This window comes from Typopeltis vanoorti, chromosome 17 (assembly GCF_054136105.1).
Source record: "Typopeltis vanoorti isolate ZY-2024b chromosome 17, IOZ_Tvanoo_1.0, whole genome shotgun sequence".
Classification (NCBI taxonomy): domain Eukaryota; kingdom Metazoa; phylum Arthropoda; class Arachnida; order Uropygi; family Thelyphonidae; genus Typopeltis; species Typopeltis vanoorti.
The window spans coordinates 95,385,495-95,411,387 of record NC_143565.1 but is presented as its reverse complement, the minus strand read 5'-3'; the positions used below and the strand labels follow the sequence as shown (position 1 = coordinate 95,411,387).

General features: G+C 35.9%; 1 protein-coding gene across 7 annotated transcripts in view; it reads right to left on the bottom strand.

The window, feature by feature from the left end:
• Nucleotides 1-25,893, bottom strand: part of LOC150097660 (serrate RNA effector molecule homolog B-like) — a 335,617-nt gene that overhangs the window by 29,269 nt on the left and 280,455 nt on the right. For all 7 annotated transcript variants that reach the window (XM_090407120.1, XM_090407123.1, XM_090407118.1 and 4 more), the window contains one exon: nucleotides 17,591-17,744. In XM_090407120.1, the coding sequence (XP_090263246.1) occupies nucleotides 17,591-17,744 (154 nt within the window). The remainder of the gene's footprint in view (nucleotides 1-17,590; nucleotides 17,745-25,893) is intronic.

Below are 25,893 nucleotides of genomic sequence, written 5' to 3'. Positions count from 1 at the left end.
TAAGGAAGGTGTGAGTAAAGAAGTGAGGAGTAGGTTCTTTGCATGGAGAGTGGTTGGTGAATAGAATGCACTGCTTGAGTGTATTGTGAATGTAAACACAATGAATCAGTTTAAGGCACAGTTGGATGAGCTTTGTGTTTGTGATTGTGTGTACCTCCTATTACGGTCTCCGACTCCATAGAAGCCAGATGATAATAATGTAAAGTCACTCAGAATATATGGAGCACCAAAAATTCACAAATCAGAAAATTCCTCCTTTGTAAAAAATGAGAAGTATATTAAAAACCATATCCTAAAAGCAGTGTTTTTTCCCTAGGAAAAAAGGTGCTGGAACTCACCTCTTGTTAAGCTTTTTATTAAAGAAAATGATATTCAAATCTTAATTTAAATGAAATATAAAGCAGCTGTTGCTGTCATGGAGTCACGTAAATGAATTAAATATAATTTATCTTCCGTATTTTTTTATTTTAGACATGATCAAATGTAACATTAAACAAACAAATTAAAATATACAACCAAAGACCAAATATAAAAGCAAAAGTAAATTTGTAAAAACATATAATTTAAGAGAAGTTCATGGTGTTTTCCAAAATTCTGCCCAATTCTCGTCGAACAAATCATCTCAATTCCTTTCTTTGCTCATAATATCTAAAGCCAAATGTTGTCCTCTAAGTAACCACAGATCAACATACTTTGAAGGTTCGAAAGGTCTTAAAGGTGGTCCAACGAGTTTGATGAATAAAAGTGCTGAAACTGTTTTAGTCTTCAACGAAGCACTTGTTGGGGTGATAAATTCATCTATGAAAATCCATGTTTACACTCACTTGATGAAATGGGAATGGTATTCAGAGCATGTACCAAACGCAACAGTTTTTCTGGGTGTCTTATCGAGAATGTATTAACGGAATCCACGAATCATTTCTCTTTCATTTAGTTGCAGTCTGATTAAAAAATTTTTAATTTCCGCCTCTCCGAATGTTAGCCGAGCATCAATATCTTCAGGCCAACGTTTTTGGTCAAGCATGCGAGCCCAAAGTGCTAGCTCAACATCTTTCCTATCAAGCAACCTTTTTTCAATTGACTCTTTCAATTTTGTATAAAATGTTTTTGGGTCAATAGGAGGATTATTTTTTGGAACTTTTTCGTGAAGTAAAACTCCACGAAAGCGCAGATCACATACAGCAGCTGCAGCACATCTATAACAGAGTCCAAAATTCTGTCTTCTTTCTTCAAAAACTTGTACATCATCATCAAAAAAGTGCTGAAACTGTTTTAGTCTTCAACGAAGCACTTGTTGGGGTGATAAATTCATCTATGAAAATCCATGTTTACACTCACTTGATGAAATGGGAATGGTATTCAGAGCATGTACCAAACGCAACAGTTTTTCTGGGTGTCTTATCGAGAATGTATTAACGGAATCCACGAATCATTTCTCTTTCATTTAGTTGCAGTCTGATTAAAAAATTTTTAATTTCCGCCTCTCCGAATGTTAGCCGAGCATCAATATCTTCAGGCCAACGTTTTTGGTCAAGCATGCGAGCCCAAAGTGCTAGCTCAACATCTTTCCTATCAAGCAACCGTTTTTCAATTGACTCTTTCAATTTTGTATAAAATGTTTTTGGGTCAATAGGAGGATTATTTTTTGGAACTTTTTCGTGAAGTAAAACTCCACGAAAGCGCAGATCACATACAGCAGCTGCAGCACATCTATAACAGAGTCCAAAATTCTGTCTTCTTTCTTCAAAAACTTGTACATCATCATCAAATTCTTGACATGTACTCTCATACAGGATATGATAGTACTACATGAAAAATTTACATCCTTCCTAACTTCTTATCTACAATTTTCCTCCAAATCAGTCTGTTACCTGTCAAGACTCCAACATTATCATATCTTATAATTCTATCATCTAAGGCACTTTGTACCGTATCAATCCACCTATATCTTGGTCTTCCTCTGGGTCGTTTTCCTGACAACCTGGCAGGGAACACTTGTTTTGCTAATCTTTCACTGCCCATTCTGTTTAAGTGACCATACCACCTGAGATTAGCTATGCTAACGCATTCCTGGATGTCGACAATGTCAACTTCTTTCCTAATATCCTCGTTTTTAATATGATATTGCCATTGATGCCATTTGTTCATGCCTCTAATCTTTCTCAGGACTCTCATATCTGCGGTCTCTAGTCTCTGGTCAAGTGTTTTACTTCTGACCCAGCTCTCATATCCATAAGTTAAAACTGGTTTGAACACTGTCTTGTATACAGCTAATTTAGTGTTCCGACTAATTTATCTCTTATTCCATATGAATTTATTCAATTGACTTCCTACCATACCAGCTTTGTTGAGTCTGTTGTCTATTTCCATATTTAATTTATCATCTTCAGTAAAAATCGTGCCTAAGTGGCTCAAATGTTTTATTTGTTCCACAGGTTCCCCGTTCACAACACAGTTGACATTTTCAACAATTCTACCTATTTTCATTGTCTTTGTCTTTTTAATGCTGACCTTCATACCACATCTATTACAAAAGTTATTCAATTTAGTAAGGGAATCTTGAAACTTGTAGCCAATTAGTCAGACGTATAACATCGTCTGCATAAAGCAAAGAGCTGACATTAACATCTCCAATTCTGATATCATGTTTAACACCACTTTCTTTCATAATATGATCCATATAGCTAATGAACAACAGAATGGATAACGTACATCATTGTCTCACACCAGATTTAACATTAAACCATCTTCCTGTACTTCCTTTAATTCTTACTGCCGACTTACAACTCAAATACAGACTAAATATTGCTTGATATAATGCCTCATTGAATAGCGTATTGAATAGTTTCTCTCTCTTGGCACCTTATCATATGCCTTTTCCAGATCGACAAAACTTAAATACAGATCTTTGTTATATTCCCATGCTTTCTCAACTATTTGTCATAAAGTGAAGATCTGATCCTGACAGCCTCTATTTGGCCTGAATCCACCTTGTTCTTCACCAAGCTTTTCTTCCACAATTGTTCTCAACCGTTTTTCTCAAGTATACTTGCATAAATCTTACCAAGCACACTCAGTAGGGAAATATTCCTGTAATTCTCACATTCAGTTTTATTTCTCTTTTTATATATGGGTACTATTAGAGCTCTACTCCAATCATCGGGAATTTTCCCCTCTGTAAAGGCATCCTGAACTATGCAGTGCAGCCACTGTAAGACTTTTATACCACCATACTTCAGCATTTCTGGTCAAATATCATCGACACCTGCTGCCTTTCCACATTTCAAGCATTTGATGGCTTTTTTCTACTTCAAGTATGGATATGTATTCCTGACTGTATGCCTGTTGAGTGTTTTTTACCACTGTGCTATCACTAGTTGTTTCATTTAGCAATTTTTCGAAGCAATTACTCCATACTTCAAGGATATCTTTTTCTCCTGTTTTCATGTCATCTTTATCATCTCTAACTCCTTTTACAGCACTCTTTCCTCCATTTCTAAGCTTCTTCAACAACCTCCAGAATATTTTGCCACCTTCTTCATATTTATTTTCTATGTTCTTGCCAAACTCCTCCCATGACTTTTGTTTAGCTAGTTTTACACAGTGTTTCGCTTTCTTACATTTGTCTCTGTATTCTCTAAGAGCAAAAGCTGACTTATTTGCCAGGAACGGTTGATATGCTTTCTTCTTTTCCTTCACTGCTTCTTTAAGTTCCTGTGTCCACCATGGAGTTCTGATTTTTCTATCCTTCCAGACAACCTCACCACACGCCTCTCTGGCTGAATCAATCAGGGTTTTCTTCAAGGCTTGCCAATGAATCTCCAAGGTTTGGTTCCTGTTCTCAAACTCTTTCATTTTTTCTTCAATAATCTTTATGTATTTTACTCTACAGTTCACATCTGAGAACTGCTCAACTTTTATTCGCTTTAAAACTTTCTTACATGTTAATTCTTTTCAATGTTATTCTTTCAATCGAATAGAAATTCAATTCTATTCTTGAGCAGGATAGAATTGAATTTCAATCCTGCTCAAGACTAAATAGTGATCACTTCCAATTTCAAATCCTCTGTACACTGGTGTCCTGCACCAGGGAGAGAAAACATCACTATCAACAATAATATAGTCAATGAGACTTTCTTATTTCTTGCCTCTTCTCTCCATGTGAATTTGTGCAAATTTTTATGTTAAAACATGGTGTTAGTAATAACCAGTCCATGTCCTGAGCAGAAATCCAACAGGTATTTGCCATCATTATTGACTTTGCTCTTTTCTCCAAATTTTTCCAAAATATTTTTGTATGTCTGACAATCATTTCCTACTCTGCTATTTAGATCCCCAACAAGGACCAACTTTTTCTTTTTCATTGTGTCAGTTGGTTTTTCTAAAGCATCAAAAAATTCCTGCACTTCTACCTTAGTAGAGCCTTCTGTGGGACCATAGGCACAAATAAGTCTCATTGTCCAATTCCCCATTCTGATATCTGCCCACATCACTCTACGTGAGACTGCCTGCCATTCAAGATTAGCCTTGTATTTTGTGTTGAATACTATGGCTACTCCTTCTTTTCCTTGATTGTCATTTCTTGAATATAACATTTTGTATTTATTGTTCAGAAAGATCTCACCAGTTTTTGTCTTTTTTTTTTTTTTTTGTTTCAGTCACCCCTATTATGTCGATCTGGTAATTATCTAATTACTCAGCTAGCTCCATTTCTTTGCCATTCAGGCTTCTTATGTTGATAGTACCGATCTTTAACTCTGGTGATGTTGAGTTGGGGTTTGTTTTCAGATTTGTTCCATTTGTTCCAGTAGCTGACTTTTCGCTGTTCGTCCTGGTTCCCCGGCGAAAACAACAGGGGGGGGGGGCTTGTTTAACCGGGCGACGCCTCAGCCCTCATGAAATTTTGTCATGTTGTACCATCAATTTCTATATTGGTTTAAGCCAATAAGAATACAATCTGGTCGGCTAAATCCCAAATTGCCAGCCCTTCCTCGTTCGTTCAGTACCAAGGTAGATACCCAACAGGGTGCACCACGAGAAGGTGAGGATTGGACATTAGGTCAGAAGCCCTGGTCGGTTTTCCACATTCCTTTAAAGGCTATGTGGAGGTCTCCTCTCAGTTATACAGCTTTGACCCTTAAGCACCCCAAAAACTTGTACAAGTGCATTTATTTATTTTATTTGCCTTGTAAAGGTTCATGTCACTGTCTTGCAGGTCCAAACTCAATTCAGACAATTCTCAGAGAGCATCACACATCAATCCTAGATCCAATAAAAAGTCCGTAGATGTTAAATTTCTTCTTAAGCCATCATAAGTATATTTATCATTTTTATCTCTCCTAGGATCATGCATCGCATCTTCAAAATGATGCACTAGAGATTCAAAATTATTCCACACAGCCAAAACTGACGGAAACTAGATGACAGCCATTAAGTACTTACAATTCTTTCAGTTTTCAGCAGCTCAATCTCTAGTGACTCTACACATAAATGCAACTCTCCACTGTTTTTTGGCAAAGCATCGTATAGGACATAAAGTTTATCGATAAATGATCTGAATCTATTGATTCCTGAAATTTCCTTTACAGCATCACTTACTGATAATTCTAGTCTGTGATTAGCACAATGCCAAACTATAATAGAAGGAAATTTTTCTGAAAGCGATTTTTTCACTCCACTTTTACACCCTAACATTACAGCAGCGCCATCGCATGCCAGAGAAACTAAATATTTTTTTAAATAATCTTCTGTCATTCCATAATAGTTAAGACATTGGAGTAAGGAATCAAATACACTTTTTGCCATTATGTTTTCAAGTACGATCAAGTCCAAAAATAAATTTATTGGTGAATTAATTCCAACACCTTCAATACAGCATCGAATATACACTATGAGAGTGGTTTTATTGCTTATTGTTGTTGATTCATCAATTATCAAAGAAATTATATTTTTGGATTGAACGATTTCTTTAAACACATTTTTTCTCATTTCTTCACTTACATGATTCACAATATTAATACATGCATTTGTTGAATGAAGAATACGGCCCATTTCAATTCCGTTCAGTTCTTGCAAATCAATTTCACTTTCAAAATTATGGAATGACTGGTTTTCCTTTGCTACTTTATATGCAGTTCGAAAACGTTTGCAGTTATTTCTTTTTCACGAGATAATGATTTTAAAAAAACGTTTTCAAAGATCTTTTTTTTCGGCTTCAGAAACAATTTTCAATGCTGCTTTGTGTGCAGCAGATTCTCTGTGATCGAACATTTTTTTTTCAAAGTGAGCTCATCTATAGCCTCCTATCTTTGCCAGAATATGTAATTTCATTGTTGGCCCATTCTTTGGAAATTTTCATTCCCGTCTTTGTTTCAATTCCAAGAGTTCTAACTTTTCTGCAAGGCGTACAGCCAAGTTTCTTTTTGCGAATATACATCCATTTATTTTTCAAGCAAAAATCATTTTTTTGTCCAGCAATTCGGCCAATCATTTTCAGTTTGGCCTTGCTCCTCAAGATTAGCTTGAGACGATTTGAAAACATCAATTGGCACCATTATTTCCATATTTTTTGACGTCGCGTCTGTTATTATTCTGGGCTTTTTATTAATGGGACCGGTGGTTGAGAAGTAACTGGAAATCTTTTTCATTTTCAAACTCGGGGTCAGACTTTTACACTAAAAAGTAAAAAAAAAAAAAAAAAAATGCTAAAAGAATATAAAAATGATGACGTTATATTTACGTCAATCCAATATAGATATTTTTTAGATAAATAAGTGTTTTACCGAAAATCTTTCACATGTTATCAATCACACGTCCATACAGCCATAAACGTAGATGCTAATGGTGTGCGCATGCGTGTTACCAGGCGATGCCTGGTAACACGCATGCGCACATTATTTCAAAAATTACTTTTGAAAAATTGAAAAAACTGTAAAAAAAATAGTTGCAGGAACACCATTCCAGTGCGTTATGCCAGAAAAAAAGCACTGCCTAAAAGTATCAGACAATGATTACCTTCAATACCTATCTGCTAATATACCATTAAGTGAGATCCATGATTTTAATAAGTCCCATCCCCCACCCAGGACATACCTTAATTATTCAAATTTACATTATATGCAGGTTATTTCACATGAGAAGGAAACATATACAAACAATTAGATGGGAGAGCCATGGGTTCACCTGTCCCCCAAGCCAATCTTTACAGAAAATAGAGAATCAAGCACTCAAAGCAGTGGTTTGGTTGTGATATGTAGATGATTTGTTTGTTATTTGGCCACATGGTCCACACAAGTTTGATACATTTTTAGTGTATGTTATTAAATAACAGCATCGTAAAATTTATTTCACAATGGAAAAGAAATGAAATAACTGTCATATATGATTAATGTTATTAATATATAATAAAACTGTCAATAGGAAGTTAGTAATGATATAATATTTTAGTATTAGTACTAGTATTAGCCTATACAGCTTTGAAGCCACACGTCAGGAATTTGATGACAATGAAAATAAATCCTTTACTACATTCTCAAAAGGAGTATGTTGAACTCCAGTTGCAATTAATTTTTGGAAATTGGTAGGAAGCTTGTCTCCATCCACAGTCATTAACAATAGCTGAACTTATGGCTTCTAATGTTTTGGATAACTGCTGCCAACTAGTGTTCCTAAACCAGCACTTATAAAACAGTGCATGTTCAGCAGTCAAATTTTCATAGTTGCAGTGTTAAAAACCCACATTTATGAGAGGAACACCCTACCTTGCCTGTACGACAACCAACTAACTTAGAAACCAGCTGATAAAAACACAGAAAAAGTTTCTAGTTAGCAACTAGAATCAAACCATTTTGTAATCTAGCATTATAAAACCATTTCTGGAAGTGCATATCAAAAGTTGCATTTGAAATATAGAGAATGCATAGCGATGTCATACCCTTTACACATATGCACAACTAGAAGACTGTGTTGAAAACTAGATCTAAGAATTTTATGCCAGATAAGGAATCTTGTACAATTGTATATCACTTGATATCATTATTTATTATTATTTATTATTTAGCGTATGATGAGACAACGTCCGTAAGCCCTTTTTACAGGGAAGTACGGCACCATCTTACCCCCCCCCCCCCCCCAATAACTGACGGGGTCCCGAGCCTGTCAGCTATGTCGGGCTTGGGACCAACATAGCTGACGAATCGGGCTTATGGCTTGGTCTTAGGTATTCCTGACTGTATTCACGAGGCCGGTTTGCCTGTTCTGGGGGATGAAAAACTTGAGTTTCCGGGTGAACCTCCCCACACACACACACCTTTGTATGAGACCAGTTAACCCACCTTTCGTCGAAAGAGACCAGATAAAGGTTCCGCAAGTCATGGAGGGGAATCGAACTCAGGTCTTTCTGGTCAAAGGGCTTCATCTATATCGACTGAGCTATGAAGGCTCTTATGTAACACTAAATATAAACTTGTATCACTCAAAACTGGCATGAAAAATACTTTGAAGGAAATTATATTTTTTGTGAGATCTACAACATAGAACTACTGATCATGTCTGCACATTTCTGAAATTTGCTCTAATAAAATTATGCAGTATGTTCCTCACAACAGTCACCAGCATTACAACAAGTGAGCAGAAATTTTACTTCTATTCTATTGAGCAATAGAAAAGAACCATTAGAGAGTAGAAGTTTCTTACAACAATCTGTCAAGATTGTCCTCCTTTAATTCTGAAGAATGAACTAAGAACAAGCACAAATAATTTTAGGTCAGTCACAGCTTCTATAGGATTACTATAGGGTCACAACTGATATAGGAACTTTTATTGGTGGAAGTAACATAAAAACTCTGAAATATTATTCTACTTGCAAATGATCTGAGCAAACCAGAAAATAAGGTATTTGAGAATTTGTAAAGATTACAAATATCCAATTTAATCTGCTAATGCTTTTCATTCCCCAAAGTTTTGGATACTGAGGGGAAGTCAATCACAGAGATGTCTAGCCCAAACTATCAATGATATTAAACAGCATTTGGTACAACAGACACCTGCCACCACCTCAAGGTCCCTAACACACTATAATATTGTCTGGGTTCTAATTCCAATTGATATGGTTAATTTTCTTGAGTTCACAGGATGAAAAACCCGAGTTTCCAGGAGAAAAAAAAAACATGCTTGACCATGCCATAGATTGACTAACTCAGAAACTGGCTGAAGAAAAAGGCTTAGAAAAAGTTCCTCTACTCAGCAACTAGAAGCGAACTTAGAACAGTCTTTCTTCAGCTGGCTTAGTGCTATGGATACAAATGCCATTTCCACAGGTCTTTATTATTATTATTATGTGACACCTCCAGGGAGTCCTAAGACTCATCGAGGAAGAGTGTGTCAACAGCATCGAATGATTGAACCCCGTCCAACTACTAACCACGCTCAAACTTGCTTAAGCTATTAGTAGCAGAGGCTCTACCAATCGACCAACCTTTGCTGGCTAGATTTATCAAGCACACATAACATGAAAAAGTACAAATGTAAACAATAATAGCACACCTACAAGAATGTTAGAAGTATGAAATTTAATGAAAATGAATATTCAGAATTAATGTATAAATTTCAAAATTATTTTGAATTAATGCCACTTACTCAAAATCTTCATAATGAATTAAATGTGTGCAGATTGCACCACCAAAATCAAAAATGTAGATCAAAAAATTAAAGATTCTAAATTGGAAAATTAAATTTTTTATCTTTCAAACACAAAATGAGCTGATATCCACACAAATTTCAAAACTTTTATTTAAAGAAATATTGTGCAATATTTCTTTATACATCCAAAAGCTAAGGATGATCTACATTTTTACTTGTATATGAAAAGATTTTCATAACTACAGCCAAATGTGGACATAAATTTATCCAGTATACTAATAAATTATATTACACAAAAAATGTATATACATTTCACACAAATTAAATTGCAGTAAATTTTCAGCAAAAGTTACAAATTTCATAAAGACATAGTTAAGGAATTAATGTACAGTACTTACAGACAACTATGCAGAGAGACATTTCAGTATGGAATATGTCCATCCTGAACTGTGATGCCGTTCTCACAATGTCGTACCATGGTTAGCAGCAAGTGATTCAGGAGTTCTGAGGAAAACCGACCCACTCCTCCTTTAGAGCAAGGATAAGACCTTGCTCTGAAGGGTAATTTCATGCAGCAATGAATCTCTCTATTGCATCCCACATGTGTTCTATGGAGTTGAACACGTGTGGGATGCAATACACACTTCTGGAGACCAGGGATATTAATCCCTGGTCTCCAGAAGTATCTCCACTGCTCGTGTATGATGTGCTGTGCATTATCATCCATAAAAATTAATTCTTTATGTACAACACCATGGAACAATCCAACATGATGTTGAACTTCATTGCAATATTGTTCACTAGTCAGAGTTCCTTTTTCCAGAACTTGCTTGGTGCATCTATAAATTATAATGCTCCCCACATCACCCCCTTTCAAGAACATTCTCATGATGGTAAACAGTACCACTTTCATGCCAAATCAAGTGTCATCTAGAGTTGGAGGAAAGACTAAAACAACTCTCATCTAAAGAGTACATTAGCCCATTGGTGTCTTGTCCAATTTTTATGGATACAACATCACTGAAAACATGCTTTACGATGAGCTGTGGATAAAGGAACGCAGACTACAGGCATATAAGGCCTACTTGTCGCAGATGTCTTGCCACAATTTGTCAAGATATTTATGTACCTGCATACCAATGGTGCTGACTTAAAAATCGACCTGGCACAATGCATTGATCACGTTTTGCTGTTATAACCAAAAATCTGTCTTCATGCTCTATGGTAAATCAACGATGACCTCTTAGCAAATGCCTGGAACACATTACGCTGGTTTGAAATGCTGCCCAGAGCTTGGATGCAATGTTGATTGAGATTTCAAACTCTCTGGCAATATCAGTAATTCTGTGGCCTTCAAGCTTTTCAATAATTCTTCCCTGCATGAAATAATCTAGATGGTTTCCAAGACATTACAAGACAACCAAGTTTGCAACTTTATTCCTCCATGAAAAGAGGTTCCTTCAAACACAATTCACTTAGCAGAACCTTTTACTTTTTATCCTGTTGAGTGCTACCAAATAAATCCTTTGCACATGATTCAAAGATCTGAATATGTACATGCCTTAGACTCAAAAATTGTTAGCTTTACAAATTGCCACAAGCTGATTTGTCTGAATTTGAGGTTGTAATCTTCAGAAATAGTGTTCGTCCTTAGGTTTTGGATACCAGTGTATTTACAGTTCTAAGAGAAAATATCAATTTGTACCAGCTGTTCATCATTAGATCTCTGTGCTTGGGAGATGACTTATCTGCACCAGCTGTGTCAATCACTTTGATAATTAATGATATCCTACATTCCTTACTTTGACCAGATGGATTGTGCTTTTGAAATTAAAAACATAAGACAGATATCGATACAAAAGGCAAAAATATTGGAATGTTATAAGCTTAGGACTAAACACAGCCTAATAATTATAAGCCATGCTCTGTATTACAGATGGTAGCTAAGAAATGAAATATAGAATGAAATGCAGGTAGTTCAAGACAGAACTTATGGTCTATAACTTGTGATCTATAATCTCCTACAACAACTGGAGAACTGTCCAAGATTGGCAACTTTCAAAGATGCCAAGTAATTTGGCATATTTGAAATCTGATGACTGTTCCTGACAGGTTGGTTAATACTATCTGTATTCTTTGCTATGCCTGTAAATGTGTGCTTCTGGCAGGTTGCCCATTTTGTGGGATGAAAAATCTGAGTTTCCTAGGAGAGAAACACCTCCACCTGAGACTGTCCATATCATTTAGGTTGAAAAAACCCTGATAAAGGTTCACCACGTCCTAGACAGGATTTGAACCAGGTCTTTCCAACCAGAGGGCATCATTGATAATGAACAAGTTACAGAGGTTATGCTTTTGGCTGAGAATCACATGAAAAATTTATAGAGTGAAAACTGGAAGAAAAAAAAAAAATAAATAAAAAGTTGTTAATTGTGTGTGTGTGGGGGGGGGGAGGAAATCCTGTCAATCTGTACAGGTATCCCTTGCTTAACATGGCGAAATTAATTTCGGCAATCCCTTGATATACACGGCAAGAGTTTTGATCAATGCGCCTTTAACGCTGCAGAGCTCGCAGCTGATCTGACAGACACATGCAAAATGTTGAATATAAATATTCTTACACAATTCAGTGTATAGCTTGGAGGTCATAAGTAGTTGTGCATTCATATGTTATGAGTAATATTCCCCACTGTTTTTTTGCTCAGTTTGGTTTAACACATGTTATGTAAAGGTTTGTGATATTTGACAATAAATTGTAAGATAATAATAAAAAGTATGACAGGAATAATAGGCATATGAGTGTGAACATGAACAAAATGAAGGATAGAGTGCTGTATGGAGACTCATTAGTACGAGGTGTGTTAGTAGAGGATTTGACAAAATCGTACCAACCTGGTGCGACCATAAAGGATGTAACTGAGTCTATTAGAGAGCAAAAGGAAAGGGTGAAAGAAATGATTGTTGTGGCAGGTACGAATGATTTGAAAGGAGATAACATGGAAATGATAGAAGACAGGAATGAATTGTTTGAGGTAGCAAAAGAAAAGAGTGAAAGAGTTAGAATGATTAGTCTTTTGCCATGTTATGACAGTGAAATGTTTAAAAGGAGGGCCATAATTGTGAATGACTTTATGCGTGGGTTATGTATGACGAGTGGTGTGGAATTTGTGGATGTGTGGAGTGAGTTTGATGGGCGAAAGGATCTATATAAGATGGATGGCTTGCATTTAAATGGTTACGGTGTAAGGAGACTTGAGAAAGTGTTGCTGAATGTAATGGATGTGCAAATTCAGGGAAACTACATTTATTAAGGGGGGGGGTAGATATACAGTCCTTAGGGAGGCAGTTGAATGTATGAATGAATATAATATGCCCGAGCGAATAAGGACAACAAATCAGAGTGGGATAGTTAATATAAGGCATCAAGGTAGAGTTGGGGCTAATGGGGGTTTTAAATTCATGTACACTAATGCTAGGAGTATTAGGAACAAGAAGGAAGAGTTTTTGGCCACGGCTGGCACTTCCAGACCACAGGTTATTGGTATTAGTGAATCATGGCTGACTGTAGATGATATAGCTAGTGGGATTGAATGTGATGGGTATAGTGTGTTCAGGAATGACAGGGAGAATAAAATGGGGGGAGGAGTATTGTTGATGATAGCTGATGAGCTACAGCCAAGGAGAATAGAAGTTGAATTGCAGGATAGAGAAAAGAGCACATTTGAGGCCATTTGGTGTGAGATTGTGGCTAGCAGAACTAAATACACAATTGGGTGCTGCTATAGACTAGGTGATGGAAAAGATGGTGGTGACAGTATGCACAAGCAAATAGAAGAAATGAGTGGAAGGAGGGTAATTATTATGGGAGATTTCAACTATGGTTGCATTGATTGGAGTGAGAAGAGGACACAGGGGAGGAAGGAATTGGATTTTATGCGGTTACTAAGGGATAACTATCTGCGACAGCATGTAATGGAAAATACTAGAGGTCAGAGAGTGCTTGACATAGTAATTACATCTGAGGATTTGGCTGTAACAAATATGACCACATTGCCACTAATTGGTGAGAGTGATCATAGGGTCTTGACTTGGGAGGTGGCTAAAGGTGTGGAATTTACAATTAAGACAGGGTACATGTGGAATTATCGGGCTGGAAAGTATGACAAGCTTAGGAGATTGCTTGGTTCAGTGCCATGGCGTGTACAACTGCAAGGACTAGAAGTTAATAGTGCACGGGAGACAGTTAAGAAGTGTTTGCATGAAGCAATGGCTGACTATATATCTAGAGTCCGAATAATAAATCAAGTAGGGGTTAAATGAATGAATAACACCATTAAGCTTGAGCTGCAAATAAGAAACAACTATGGAGGGAATTTAAGGAGAAAGGTGACTGGCAGGCACATGAACGGTATAAAGCGCAGGCCAGAAGAGTAACGAGTGTGGTAAGAAAAGCAAAAAAAGGATTACGAAAAAACATTGGCCATGCAGGCTAAAGAGAATCCTAAACAGTTTTTTCGATATGTTGCAAATAAAAGGGAAAATGTATATGGCAGAATGATTTTAAAGAATGCCGATGGTAAGGAGGTAACTGAATCAGTTGATATAGTTGAGTTACTGAGTGAGCACTTTGCAAGTATATATCATCCAGGTGGTGACATTGCAGAAACGAATAAATAGATTATACGGGATTTGTGGTGAATGAAGTGGAGGTGAATAGTCTATAGCATAACCTCAATGTCAATACATCCATGGGATTGGATGGTATACCAGCTCGTTTCATACGAGAAGCAGCTAAAGAATTGTCAGTACCCTTGACCATTTTGTTTAATTTGAGTCTCGGGGCTGGGTTAGTCCCGAGGGAGTGGAAAGAGGGGGAAAATAGTTCCACTACATAAAGGTGGTTCCAAGATTGCTGTTGTAAATTATCGACCGATTAGCATAACAGGAATCACTGTCAAGGTCTTAGAGAAATTAGTCAGGAAAAGAATACAGGATTGGATAGATGAAAATGGGATATTCTATGGGGGACAACATGGTTTTGTGAAGGGTAGATCATGCCTCAGTAACTTGCTCACGTTTTATAACACAGTGACGGCTGAACTGGATAGGGGTAATGGGTTTACAGTGATACTACGGGACCTTGACAAGGCTTTTGACAGGATACCACATTGAACCCTAATCAGTAAACTGGAGTAGATGAGGATAGATATAGGGTTGGTGAGATGGATAGGAGGGTGGTTGAAGGAGAGATACCAGAGAGTGATTTATGCAGGAGTGGAGTCTAAAGGATGGCTTGTGACTAGCGGTGTGCCGCATCTGTTCTTGGACAACTGCTTTTCAATTTGTTCATCAATGATATAGGAAAGGATTTGAGAGGAAGTGTTCACTTGTTTGCTGATGGTGCAAAGTTGGGTAGAGCAATTGCGAGTGCACAGGATGTCAAAATTTTGCAGGATGATTTGGATAGTTTGGAGGACTGGGCTAGGAAAAATGGATGTCAATTTAATGTGGCAAAGTGTAAGGTTATGCACTTTGGGGTGAAAAGAATAGCAGCAGTATATCGCATTGGTGGAACCGTACTCCAGGAGATTCATGAGGCCAGGGATTTTTGAGTGTTGGTGGATAGGGAATTGAAGTTTAGGGGGCACATTGCAAAAGTGACTAAATCAGGTTATCAAATCACTTGGCTTCTGAAAAATACTTTAACATGCAGAGACAAACAAGTTGTTGTTCCTCTGTATCGAGCCTTGATAAGACCCCATCTGGACTACTGTGCCCAGTTATGGGCACCAGGGTTTCTTCGTGATGGGGAGGAAGTGGAGAGGATCCAGAGACGAGTGACCAAGATGATAGAAGGTCTGTGGAATGAACCTTATGAGAATAGGTTGAAGATTTGTAGGTTGCAGAGATTGGACGATAGGCGAAGGAGGGATGATAGATTGAGCCATTCAAATTACTGAAGAGTTTCTATAAGATTGATCCAGAAGATATTTTTGAAAATATGACTGGTGGTGGGAGGACTAGGGACCATGCATGGAAGCTGGGCAAGAGCGTGGTTGACAAGGGAGTTAGAGCTAGGTTTTTTACTTGGAGAGTGGTGAATGAGTGGAATAAGCTTCCAGAGTCTGTTGTGGGGCTATGACCGTGAATGAGTTCAAGGCAAGGTATGATAGATACTGTGTCAATGTCGAATAGTTGTTCTTGACATGATGTTATGGCCTCCCTCGATGAGTCTGTCGACTCCATGGAGTTGCCCGGAACAATAATAACAATAATACTGCGACCTCCGATGTCACTATAGCATGGTTTAGTTTTTTGTTTAATTCTTTGTTCAATAATTTCTAGATTGTAACTGAAAATAAATAAACCATCATGTATTACTGAAATAGAGCACCAAAGGCTTATTTATCATACATGTCCTCTAGGAGATGTGCTTTACAATATGGAAAATACTAAGGAAAGTGAACTGTAGCTTACTCCACCTTTACTACGAGTTGCCCATAAGGTTGCTTATGATTGCATCCACCGAAACGTTTAGTTTCTATACATTCGGCACGAAACTCTTGTAATTTCTATATTCGGCTATGAAATAATGTTGGATTCAATGTCCACGTAATTTGTACCATCATGTATTATATTTGCAGTGTTTTTTCTTTATGTCTTATTGCTTGTTTGCCGAGGTCTAGAGAGTCATTTTGCTTGTTATCATAGAATTTATGCCGATAAGGAAAAAACTAAAACTGTTCAAACGATAACTTCTTTTGATAAAAAAATATTGCAGTAAATAATGTAGGTACAAGGATTTATTAAACGTTTACTTTGAATTCATTTTTTATCTTTCCTAAAAGAGTACCATATAAAACGAATTATTAATACAGAAATCGATCATGGACGAATTGTAATTTTTACCATTGATTATTAGACTTGATTAATGCGGTAACATCGAGGGATTAATTAACCGCGTTAATCGAGGGATACCTGTATATATGTTAATTTATATAGTGATGATGGAAGAAAAATGCAATTACTTGATGATTGCATTAATCTTGAGAGAGATAGGGAATGATATGATAGCTTCCTATCATGTTCCTTGACAAAATGCATAATTATGTAATATATGGTTTTCCATTCCTCACTCTTGCATCACCCTCATTGCATTGCAGAACTCTAGTAAGTCAGCAAATCAAGAACTTCCTCTTTGAATGATATGAATGGACTTCAAACAAAGAGAGCCAAGTTATTTGGAAACCATGGTATTACACTAAATATGGAATAGAGCAAGAATGTGCACTAGTTGGTAGGAAGGAAATGATTATTCATAAATGCACATTTAGGTATGGATTTCAGAAAAATGAGTGTCTGCGGATAAGTTACCAAAAATTGCACTTCTCTCGAAAATATTAACACAGATTTCATGTATGTTGATCACAGTCTACTATATAAGATGAAGTGAGAAACACAAATTAGTATAAAGAATTTAATTATTGATTAAAAAAAAATGTAATGGATATATGTTGGAAAAACACCATTGTATACAACACAATGGGGGAACTCAGGGTCATCAGCAGACGATGAACAAGAAAACTGAAGGGGAAAAACATTAGATGCGATGCCATTACTCTTCAAGCAGGGGGTGAGGAATGGAATATACTGAATATGCTAAGTTCAGATCTGATATTACAGAGAAAGGGAGATACCAATGACTCGACAGGAACTTCAAACTATTATCAATTATTGATTAATTGGATAATGTTATTAGAAAGTGATCTTGATAGAACAAACATCCCCATAGATAATTCAGTATTACATTTGATATTCAGTTAAAAATGTTCAAGACAGAATAGCTATGATCTCAAGCATAATCCTTGAGGAACTTCAAGAGCAGTACTGTCTGAAAAAACAACTTTTTGGTTTATAAAGTTTTATCATGTGCATATTAAAATATACTTACCTCCTCCTTCACCTCCTCTATTTTAGAACCAAATTTATTGATTATATGTTTTTGAACAAATTCAGCTGATTTGAATTTTTTTCCAGATAACGGACACAGCCATTTTTCTTCTTCTAATCTTACTGTATTGGCCTTTATGAATTTTTCTACCTCACTGACAGAAAGTTAAGAAGATAATTTGTTATACTGTAATATATACAAAAAGTATATTATTATGATTATTATTATTGAGAGAGACCTCCAGGGAGTCAGAGATTCATCGAGGGAGGCCACATGCTACACACACCAGTTATCATACTTATTCTTGAATTCATTCACACTGCTTGCACTCACAACATCCAAAGGCAATCCATTCCAATCACACACCACCCTCTGAGAGAAAAATCTAACCTTCACAGGCGGACTTCATTCTCAGCTTCCAAGGATGCCCTCTTGTCCTTTCCCCACTCTCTATAAATTGAATATTTTATATTATTAGTGACTGAAGCAAGCAGCATAACAGAAGAAAACATTAAAACAGAAAACTGGACAATGAACTTACCTATACTAGAAAGAAACAAGTAAAGGAAATTCTGCATAAGTTACACATAGACACTACTGAAAACTTATTGAATTAAGACAAATTGATTACAATTAGTGTAATACAATTGGAAATTAAATAAATAAATAATAATAATAATAATAAACAATGAAGATGTATGGAGAATGGAATTTCTCTTTATATACAGTTGCGAAACAGCCAGGTAAAAACTGATACTATTCATGTGATTTAAAAAAAAAATGTGCGTGTGTGTGCATAATAAAAAAGTATATAACTAAATAGTATAGTTCTTAATAAGAATTTCCCAGATTTTTGGTATGGAGAGTCCATCATTAAGGATGAGATTTGAGATTAAGAAAATTCTGAAATACTTTTACATAGCACAAATCTCAACCTTAATGACACTCTCTGTGCCAAAAATCTGGGAAATTCTTATTAAGAACTATACTGTTAAGTTATAAGTTTTTATTACATGTACATGTTTTTTTGTGTGTGTGTGTGTTATTGAAAACATGCACACAAACTTCATTTGATCCCAACAGCATCAATTTTTACCTGGATGTCTCAAAACTGCATTTATGGAGAGAGACAGATTCCATTCTTCATATACCTTCATTGTTGTTAAAATTTTCTTTTATTTCAACTGTATTACACTGATGATGATCCATGAGTCAAAATATTTGTAAATAATCTTAATTAAATCATTTTTAAACTGTGTCTACATGTAAAGTCTGCAGAATTATAAGTAACAAGCAGTTATCTCTTAATAAACAAAGTCAAGGAAATTTCTGGAGGTAGCAGAAAAATTGAAATTAAAATAAGAAATGGCTACAAAAATAGTTTAAACATATCCATGTGTAAGTTATGGTTGTAGGGGTGCTTAAGGGTCAAAGCTGTATAACTGAGAGGAGACTTCCACATAGCCTTAAAAAGAGTGCGGAGAACTGACAGCATCTGACCTAATGTCCAATCCTCACCTTCTCGTGGTGCACCCTGTTGGGTATCTACTTGGATAATGAACGAACGAGGATGGGCTGGGAATTTGGGATTCAGCCGACCAAATTGTATTCTTATTTTGTTAAACCAAAATAAAAAATGATGGTACAACATGACAAAATTTCATGCAGGCTGGGGCGTCGCCCAGTTAAACAAGCCCCCTCCACCGCTGTTTTTGCCAGGGAACCAGGGCGAACAGCGAAAAGTCAGCTACTGGAACAAATCTGAAAACAAACCCCAACTCAACATCACCAGAGTTAAAGATCGGTACTATCAACATAAGAAGCCTGAATGGCAAAGAAATGGAGCTAGCTGAGGAATTAGATAATTACCAGATCGACATAATAGGAGTGACTGAAACAAAAAAGACAAAAACTGGTGAGATCTTTCTAAACAATAAATACAAAATGTTATATTCAAGAAATGACAATCAAGGAAAAGAAGGAGTAGCCATAGTATTCAACACAAAATACAAGGCTAATCTTCTTGAATGGCAGGCAGTCTCAGGTAGAGTAATTAGGCAAATATGAGAATGGAGAACTGAACAATGAGACTTATTTGTGCCTATGGTCCGACAGAAGGTTCTACTAAGGTAGAAGTGCAGGGATTTTTTGATGCTTTAGATAAAGCAACTGACACAACTGATACAACGAAAAAAGGAAAAGTTGGTCCTTGTTCGGTATCTAAATACCAGAGTAGGAAATGATTGTGAGACATACAAAAATATTTTGGGAAAATTTGGAGAAAAGAGCAAAGCTAATAACAATGGCAAATATATGTTGGATTTCTGCTCAGGACATGTACTGGTTATTACTAACACCATGTTCCAACACAAAAATTTGCATAAATTCACATGGAGAGAAGAGGCAAGGAATAAGAAAAGTCTCATTGACTATGTTATTGTTGATAGTGATGTTTTCTCCATGGTGCAGTACACCAGAGTGTACAGAGGATTTGAAATTGGAAGTGATCACTATTTAGTCTTGAGCAGGATAAAATTGAATTTCATATTGAAAAGAATAACATGTAAGAAAGTTTCAAAGCGAATAAAAGTTGAGCAGCTCTCAGATGTGAACTGTAGACTAAAATACACAAAGATTATTGAAGAAAAAATGAAAGAGTTTGAGAACAGGAATCAAACCTGGGAGATTCAGTGGCAAACTCTGAAGAAAACCCTGATTGATTCAGCTAGAGAGGCATGTGGTGAAGTTGTCTGCACGGACAGAAAAATTAGAAATCCATGGTGGACACTGGAAGTCAAAGAGGCAGTGAAGGAAAAGAAGAAAGCATATCAAAAGTTCCTTGCAAATAAGTCAGCTTGTGCTCTTAGAGAATATACAGACAAATGCAAGAATGCTAAACACTGTGTAAAACTAGTTAAACAAAGTCATGGTAGGACTTTGGTAAGAATATAGAAAATAAATATCAAGAAGGGCAAAATATTCTGGAGGTTGTTGAAGAAGCTTAGGAATGGAGGAAAGAGTGCTGTAAAAGGAGTTAGAGATGATAAAGGTGACATGAGAACGGGAGAAAAAGATATCATTAAAGATACTTTGAAAAACTGCTAAATGAAACAGTGATGACAGCACAGTGGTAAAAAAAACTGCCCAGGCATGCAGTCAGGAATACATATCCATTCGTGAAGTAGAAAAGCCATCAAAGGCTTGAAATGTGGGAAGGCAGCAGGAGTAGATGATATTCGACCAGAAATGCTGAAGTATGGTGGTATAAAAGTCTTACAGTGGCTGCACTGCATAGTTCAGAAAGCCTGAACAGAGGGTGAATTCCCGATCATTGGAGTAGAGCTCATAGTACCCATATTCCTGGGTGTTCAACTGAGTGTTCCTGGCAAGATCTACGCAAGTATACTTGAGAAACGGGTGAGAAGAATGGTGGAAGAAAAGCTTGGTGAAGAACAAGCTGGATTCAGGCCAAATAGAGGCTGTCAGGATCAGATCTTCACTTTACGACAATTAGTCGAGAAAGCACGGGAATATAACAGAGATCTGTATTTAAGTTTTGTCGATTTGGAAAAGGCATATGACAAGGTGCCAAGAGAAAAGCTATTCAATGTGCTGCAGTTATATGGTGTGAATGGGGCATTATATCAAGCAATACTTAGTCTTTATTTGAGTTGTAAGTCAGCAGTTAGAATTGAAGGAAGTACAGGAAGATGGTTTAATGTTAAATCTGGTGTGAGACAAGGATGTACATTATCCCCTCTGTTATTCATTATCTATATGGATCATATTATGAAGGAAAGTGGTATTGAGCATGATATCAAAATTGAAGATGTTAATGTCAGCTCCTTGCTTTATGCAGATGATGTTATACTTCTAAATAAATCCGCTACAAGTCTGCAAGATTCTCTGACTAAACTGAATAGCTGTTGTAATAGATATGGTATGAAGGTCAGCAATAAAAAGACAAAGACAATGAAAATAGGCAGAATCATTGAAAATGTCATCTGTGTTGTGAATGGAGAACCTGTGGAACAAGTAAAATATTTCAGCTACTTAGGCACGATTTTTACTGAAGATGGTAAATTAAATATAGAAATTGACAACAGAATCAACAAAGTTGGTATGATGGGAAGTCAATTGAATAAATTCATATGGAATAAGAGTTAAATTAGTCGGAACACTAAATTAGCTGTATACAAGACAGTATTCAAACCAGTTTTAACTTATGGATCTGAGAGCTGGGTCAGAAGTAAAACATTTGACCAAAGACTAGAGACCGCAGATATGAGAGTCCTGAGAAAGGTTAAAAGCATGAACAGATGGCATCAATGGCAATATCATATTAAAAACGAGGATATTAGGAAAGAACTTGATATTGTCAACATCCAGGAATGCGTTAGCAGAGCTAATCTCAAGTGGTATGATCACTTAAACAGAATGGGCAAAGAAAGATTAGCAAAACAAGTGTTCTCTGCCAGGTTGGCAGCAAAACGACCCAGAGGAAGACCAAGATATAGGGCGATTGATACGGTACAAAGCACCTTAGACGACAGAAATATAAGATCTGATAATGTTGGAGTCTTGACAAGTAACAGACTGATTTGGAGGAAAATTGTAGATAGCAAGTTAGTAATGATGTAATTTTTTTCATGTATTACTATCATATCCTGTAAACCCCTTGAGGGTGCATGGCAGGAATTTGATGATGAAGTTGTGGTTGTTCAGGAATACACCAAGATTGTGATGGTGCATATATAATTGTGCTACAACTACTGTAAATTCCAGAAGAAATTTGCAAGATGAAAAAAAAAAAAAAAAAAAAAAAAAATGTAAACAAAGGCTTACAAATGATGGATATGGAATTTCAAAAATATATGTATACGGGAGATGTCAGTGAAGTGCAACACACAGTTTTAACTAAAATGGCATATGAAGTAAATCATATAACTTCAAACTCATTATGTCCATATTCAATATAATGACTTTGAACTTCAAACTAATAAAAGTTCATATTCAATACACTGCACATTGGAAATAGGCATCTGACAAAACAATGAATCTCAATACTGAGGTGTATGAGTTTAGGACTCGTTATACCCCCCCCCCACATTAAACATGAAATAATTACTTTCAGTACTATATCTGTAAAATATGTTATCTGGTCTACTTTAGTAGGAGAAGGATAAAATGGATTCAGGCCAAATAGAGGATGTCAGGATCAGATTTTGACTTTATGACAAATAACTGAGAAATCATGGGAGTATGACAAGGATCTGCAATTGAGTTTTATAGATCTGAAAATAGTATACAAACAAGGTGCCCAAGGAAACACTATAGTTATATGGAATAAATGGAAAATTATAGAGCAATTTAGAGTCAGTAGTTAGAATTAAAAGAAATATAGGAAGATGGTTTTCTTCTTCACGCATTAGATGTAGTATCTGTTGCGACAATAGTATCTTTTAATCTTTTTCTAGGTCTTCCTGTTCTTCTCTTATTCTTTGGTTTCCAACTATAGACTTGTTTTATTATTCTATCTTCACTTCTTTCCACATGTTCAATCCATTTTATTCTTTGGATTGCTACCCAATTTTTATTGCTTGTATTTCACACTGCTTTCTTATAACTGAATTTTTTATTTTATTTAAATCTAATCTAGTTTTATTTACTATTTTTCTTAATATATTAATTTCACCTGTGTTTAACATGTGTCTTGTTTCTGCATTATATGTCATAATAGGCCTGATTACTGCTTTATAAATTATGGTTTTTGTCTCTACTCTAAGATGTTTATTATTTTTCCACATTATTTTGTTCAAGCATCCCGATATTCTTGCAGCTTTTGCAACTTGTTCTCTGACTTCTAGATGTGGCCTTCCTTCACAGTTCAGTTGTATACCTAAATAGTTGTAATTCGTTTTGTTCAATAACAGTACCTTCCAATTCTAATTTGCATCTTTGTGGTTCTTGTGATATTGTCATACATTTTGTTTTAGTTTTTGATATCTTCATATTATACAATTTTGCTGCTTTATTAAATGTATGTAGTAATATTTGTAGCTGAGTTTCGTTTTCTTCTGCAATTAATATTACATCATCTGCATAACATATAGTTATTATTCTACTGTTCATTTTCACTCCTGCATTTTATTAACTTTCTGTATAATTTCACCATTATTATACTGAATATTGCTGGACTTAAAGAGTCTCCTTGTCTAATGCCATCACTATTTGTATCTCTTTACTTATTTTTCCTTGTGTTTTTATTATACAGCTATTATCATCATATATTTCTTTAATTATTTGTATTATGTTTTCTGCTGCTTTTCTTTTCTGCAATATTTCAATTACATCCTGAATTAATATTTTGTCAAATACTTTTTCCAGGTCTATAAAGCATATAAATAGTTTCTTATTGTATTCTATTGTTTTCTCTATCAATTGTCTGATTATGAATATTGCATCTGTACATGATCTATCTTTTCTGAAACCTTCTTGTTCATCTAATAGATTAAAATTTCCTTTATTTTATTATTTAGGATGGATTGTTGTTAGTACTTTTAATGAATTTATCCCTCTATAATTTTCTAGGTTGTTTTTTTTTTATCTCCTTTTTTAAATATTAGTATTGTTATACTTTTCTTCCATTCTACCAGTATCTTTTTTGTATTTATTATTTGGTTGAATATAATGTTTAAACTCTGAATTAAGGGTCAAAGCTGTATAACTGAGAGGAAACCTCCACATAGCCTTTAAAGGAATGTGGAGAACCGACCAGGGGCTTCTGACCTAATGTCCAATCCTCACCTTCTCATGGTGCACCCGGTTGGGTATCTACCTATATACTGATCGAATGAGGATGGGCTGGCAATTTGGGATTTAGCCGACCAAATTGTATTCTTATTGGTTAAACCAAAATACAAAATGATGGTACAACATGACAAAATTTCATGATGGCTGGGGCATCGCCTTTTAAACAAGGCCCCTGTTGTTTTTGCCTGGGAACCAGGGCAAACAGCGAAAAGTCAGCTAATGGAACAAATCTGAAAACAAACCCCAACTGAACATCACCATTGTTAAAGATCGGTACTATCAACGTAAGAAACCTGAATGACAAAGAAATGGAGCTAGCTGAGGAATTAGATAAGTACCAGATCGACATAATAGGGGTGACTGAAACAAAAAAGACCAAAACTGGTGAGATCTTTCTGAGCAATAAATACAAAATGTTATATTCAGGCAATGACAATCAAGGAAAACAAGGAGTAGCCATAGTATTCAACACAAAATACGAGGCTAATCTTCTTGAATGGCAGTCAGTCTCAAGTAGAGTAATGTGGGCAAATATGAGAATGGGGAACAGGACAATGAGACTTATTTGTGCCTATGGTCCCAACAGAAGGTTCTACTAAGGTAGAAGTGGAGTAATTTTTTGACGCTTTAGAAAAAGCAACTGACACAATGAAAAAGGAAAAGTTAGTCCTTGTTGGGGATCTAAATAGCAGAGTAGGAAATGATTATGAGACATACAAAAATATTTTGGGAAAATTTGGAGAAAAGAGCAAAGCGAATAATAATGGCAAATACTTTTTGGATTTCTGCTCAGGACATGGAACTGGTTATTACTAACACCATGTTCCAACATAAAAATGTGCACAAATTCACATGGAGAGAAGAGGTTAGGAATAAGAAAAGTCTCATTGACTATGTTATTGTTGATAGTGATGTTTTCTCCCTGGTGCAGGACACCAGAGTGTACAGAGGATTTGAAATTGGAAGTGATCACTATTTAGTCTTGAGCAGGATAAAATTGAATTTCATATTGAAAAGAATAACATGTAAGAAAGTTTTAAAGCGAATAAAAGTTGAGCAGCTCTCAGATGTGAACTGTAGACTAAAATACAGAAAGATTATTGAAAAGAAAATGAAAGAGTTTGAGAACAGGAATCAAACCTTGGATATTCAGTGGCAAACTCTGAAGAAAGCATTGATTGATTCTGCCAGAGAGGCATGTGGTGAGGTTGTGTGCAAGGATAAAAAAATCAGAACTACCTAGTGGACACAGGAAGTTAAAGAGGCAGTGAAGGAAAAGAAGAAAGCATATCAAAAGTTCCTGGCAAATAAGTCAGCTTTTACTCTTACAGAATACAGAGACAAATGTAAGAAAGCTAAACAGTGCGTAAAACTAGCTAAACAAAAGTCATGGGAGGACTTTGGCAAGAATATAGAAAATAACTATCAAGAAGGCAGCCAAATATTCTGGAGGTTGTTGAAGAAGCTTAGGAATGGAAGAAAGAGTGCTG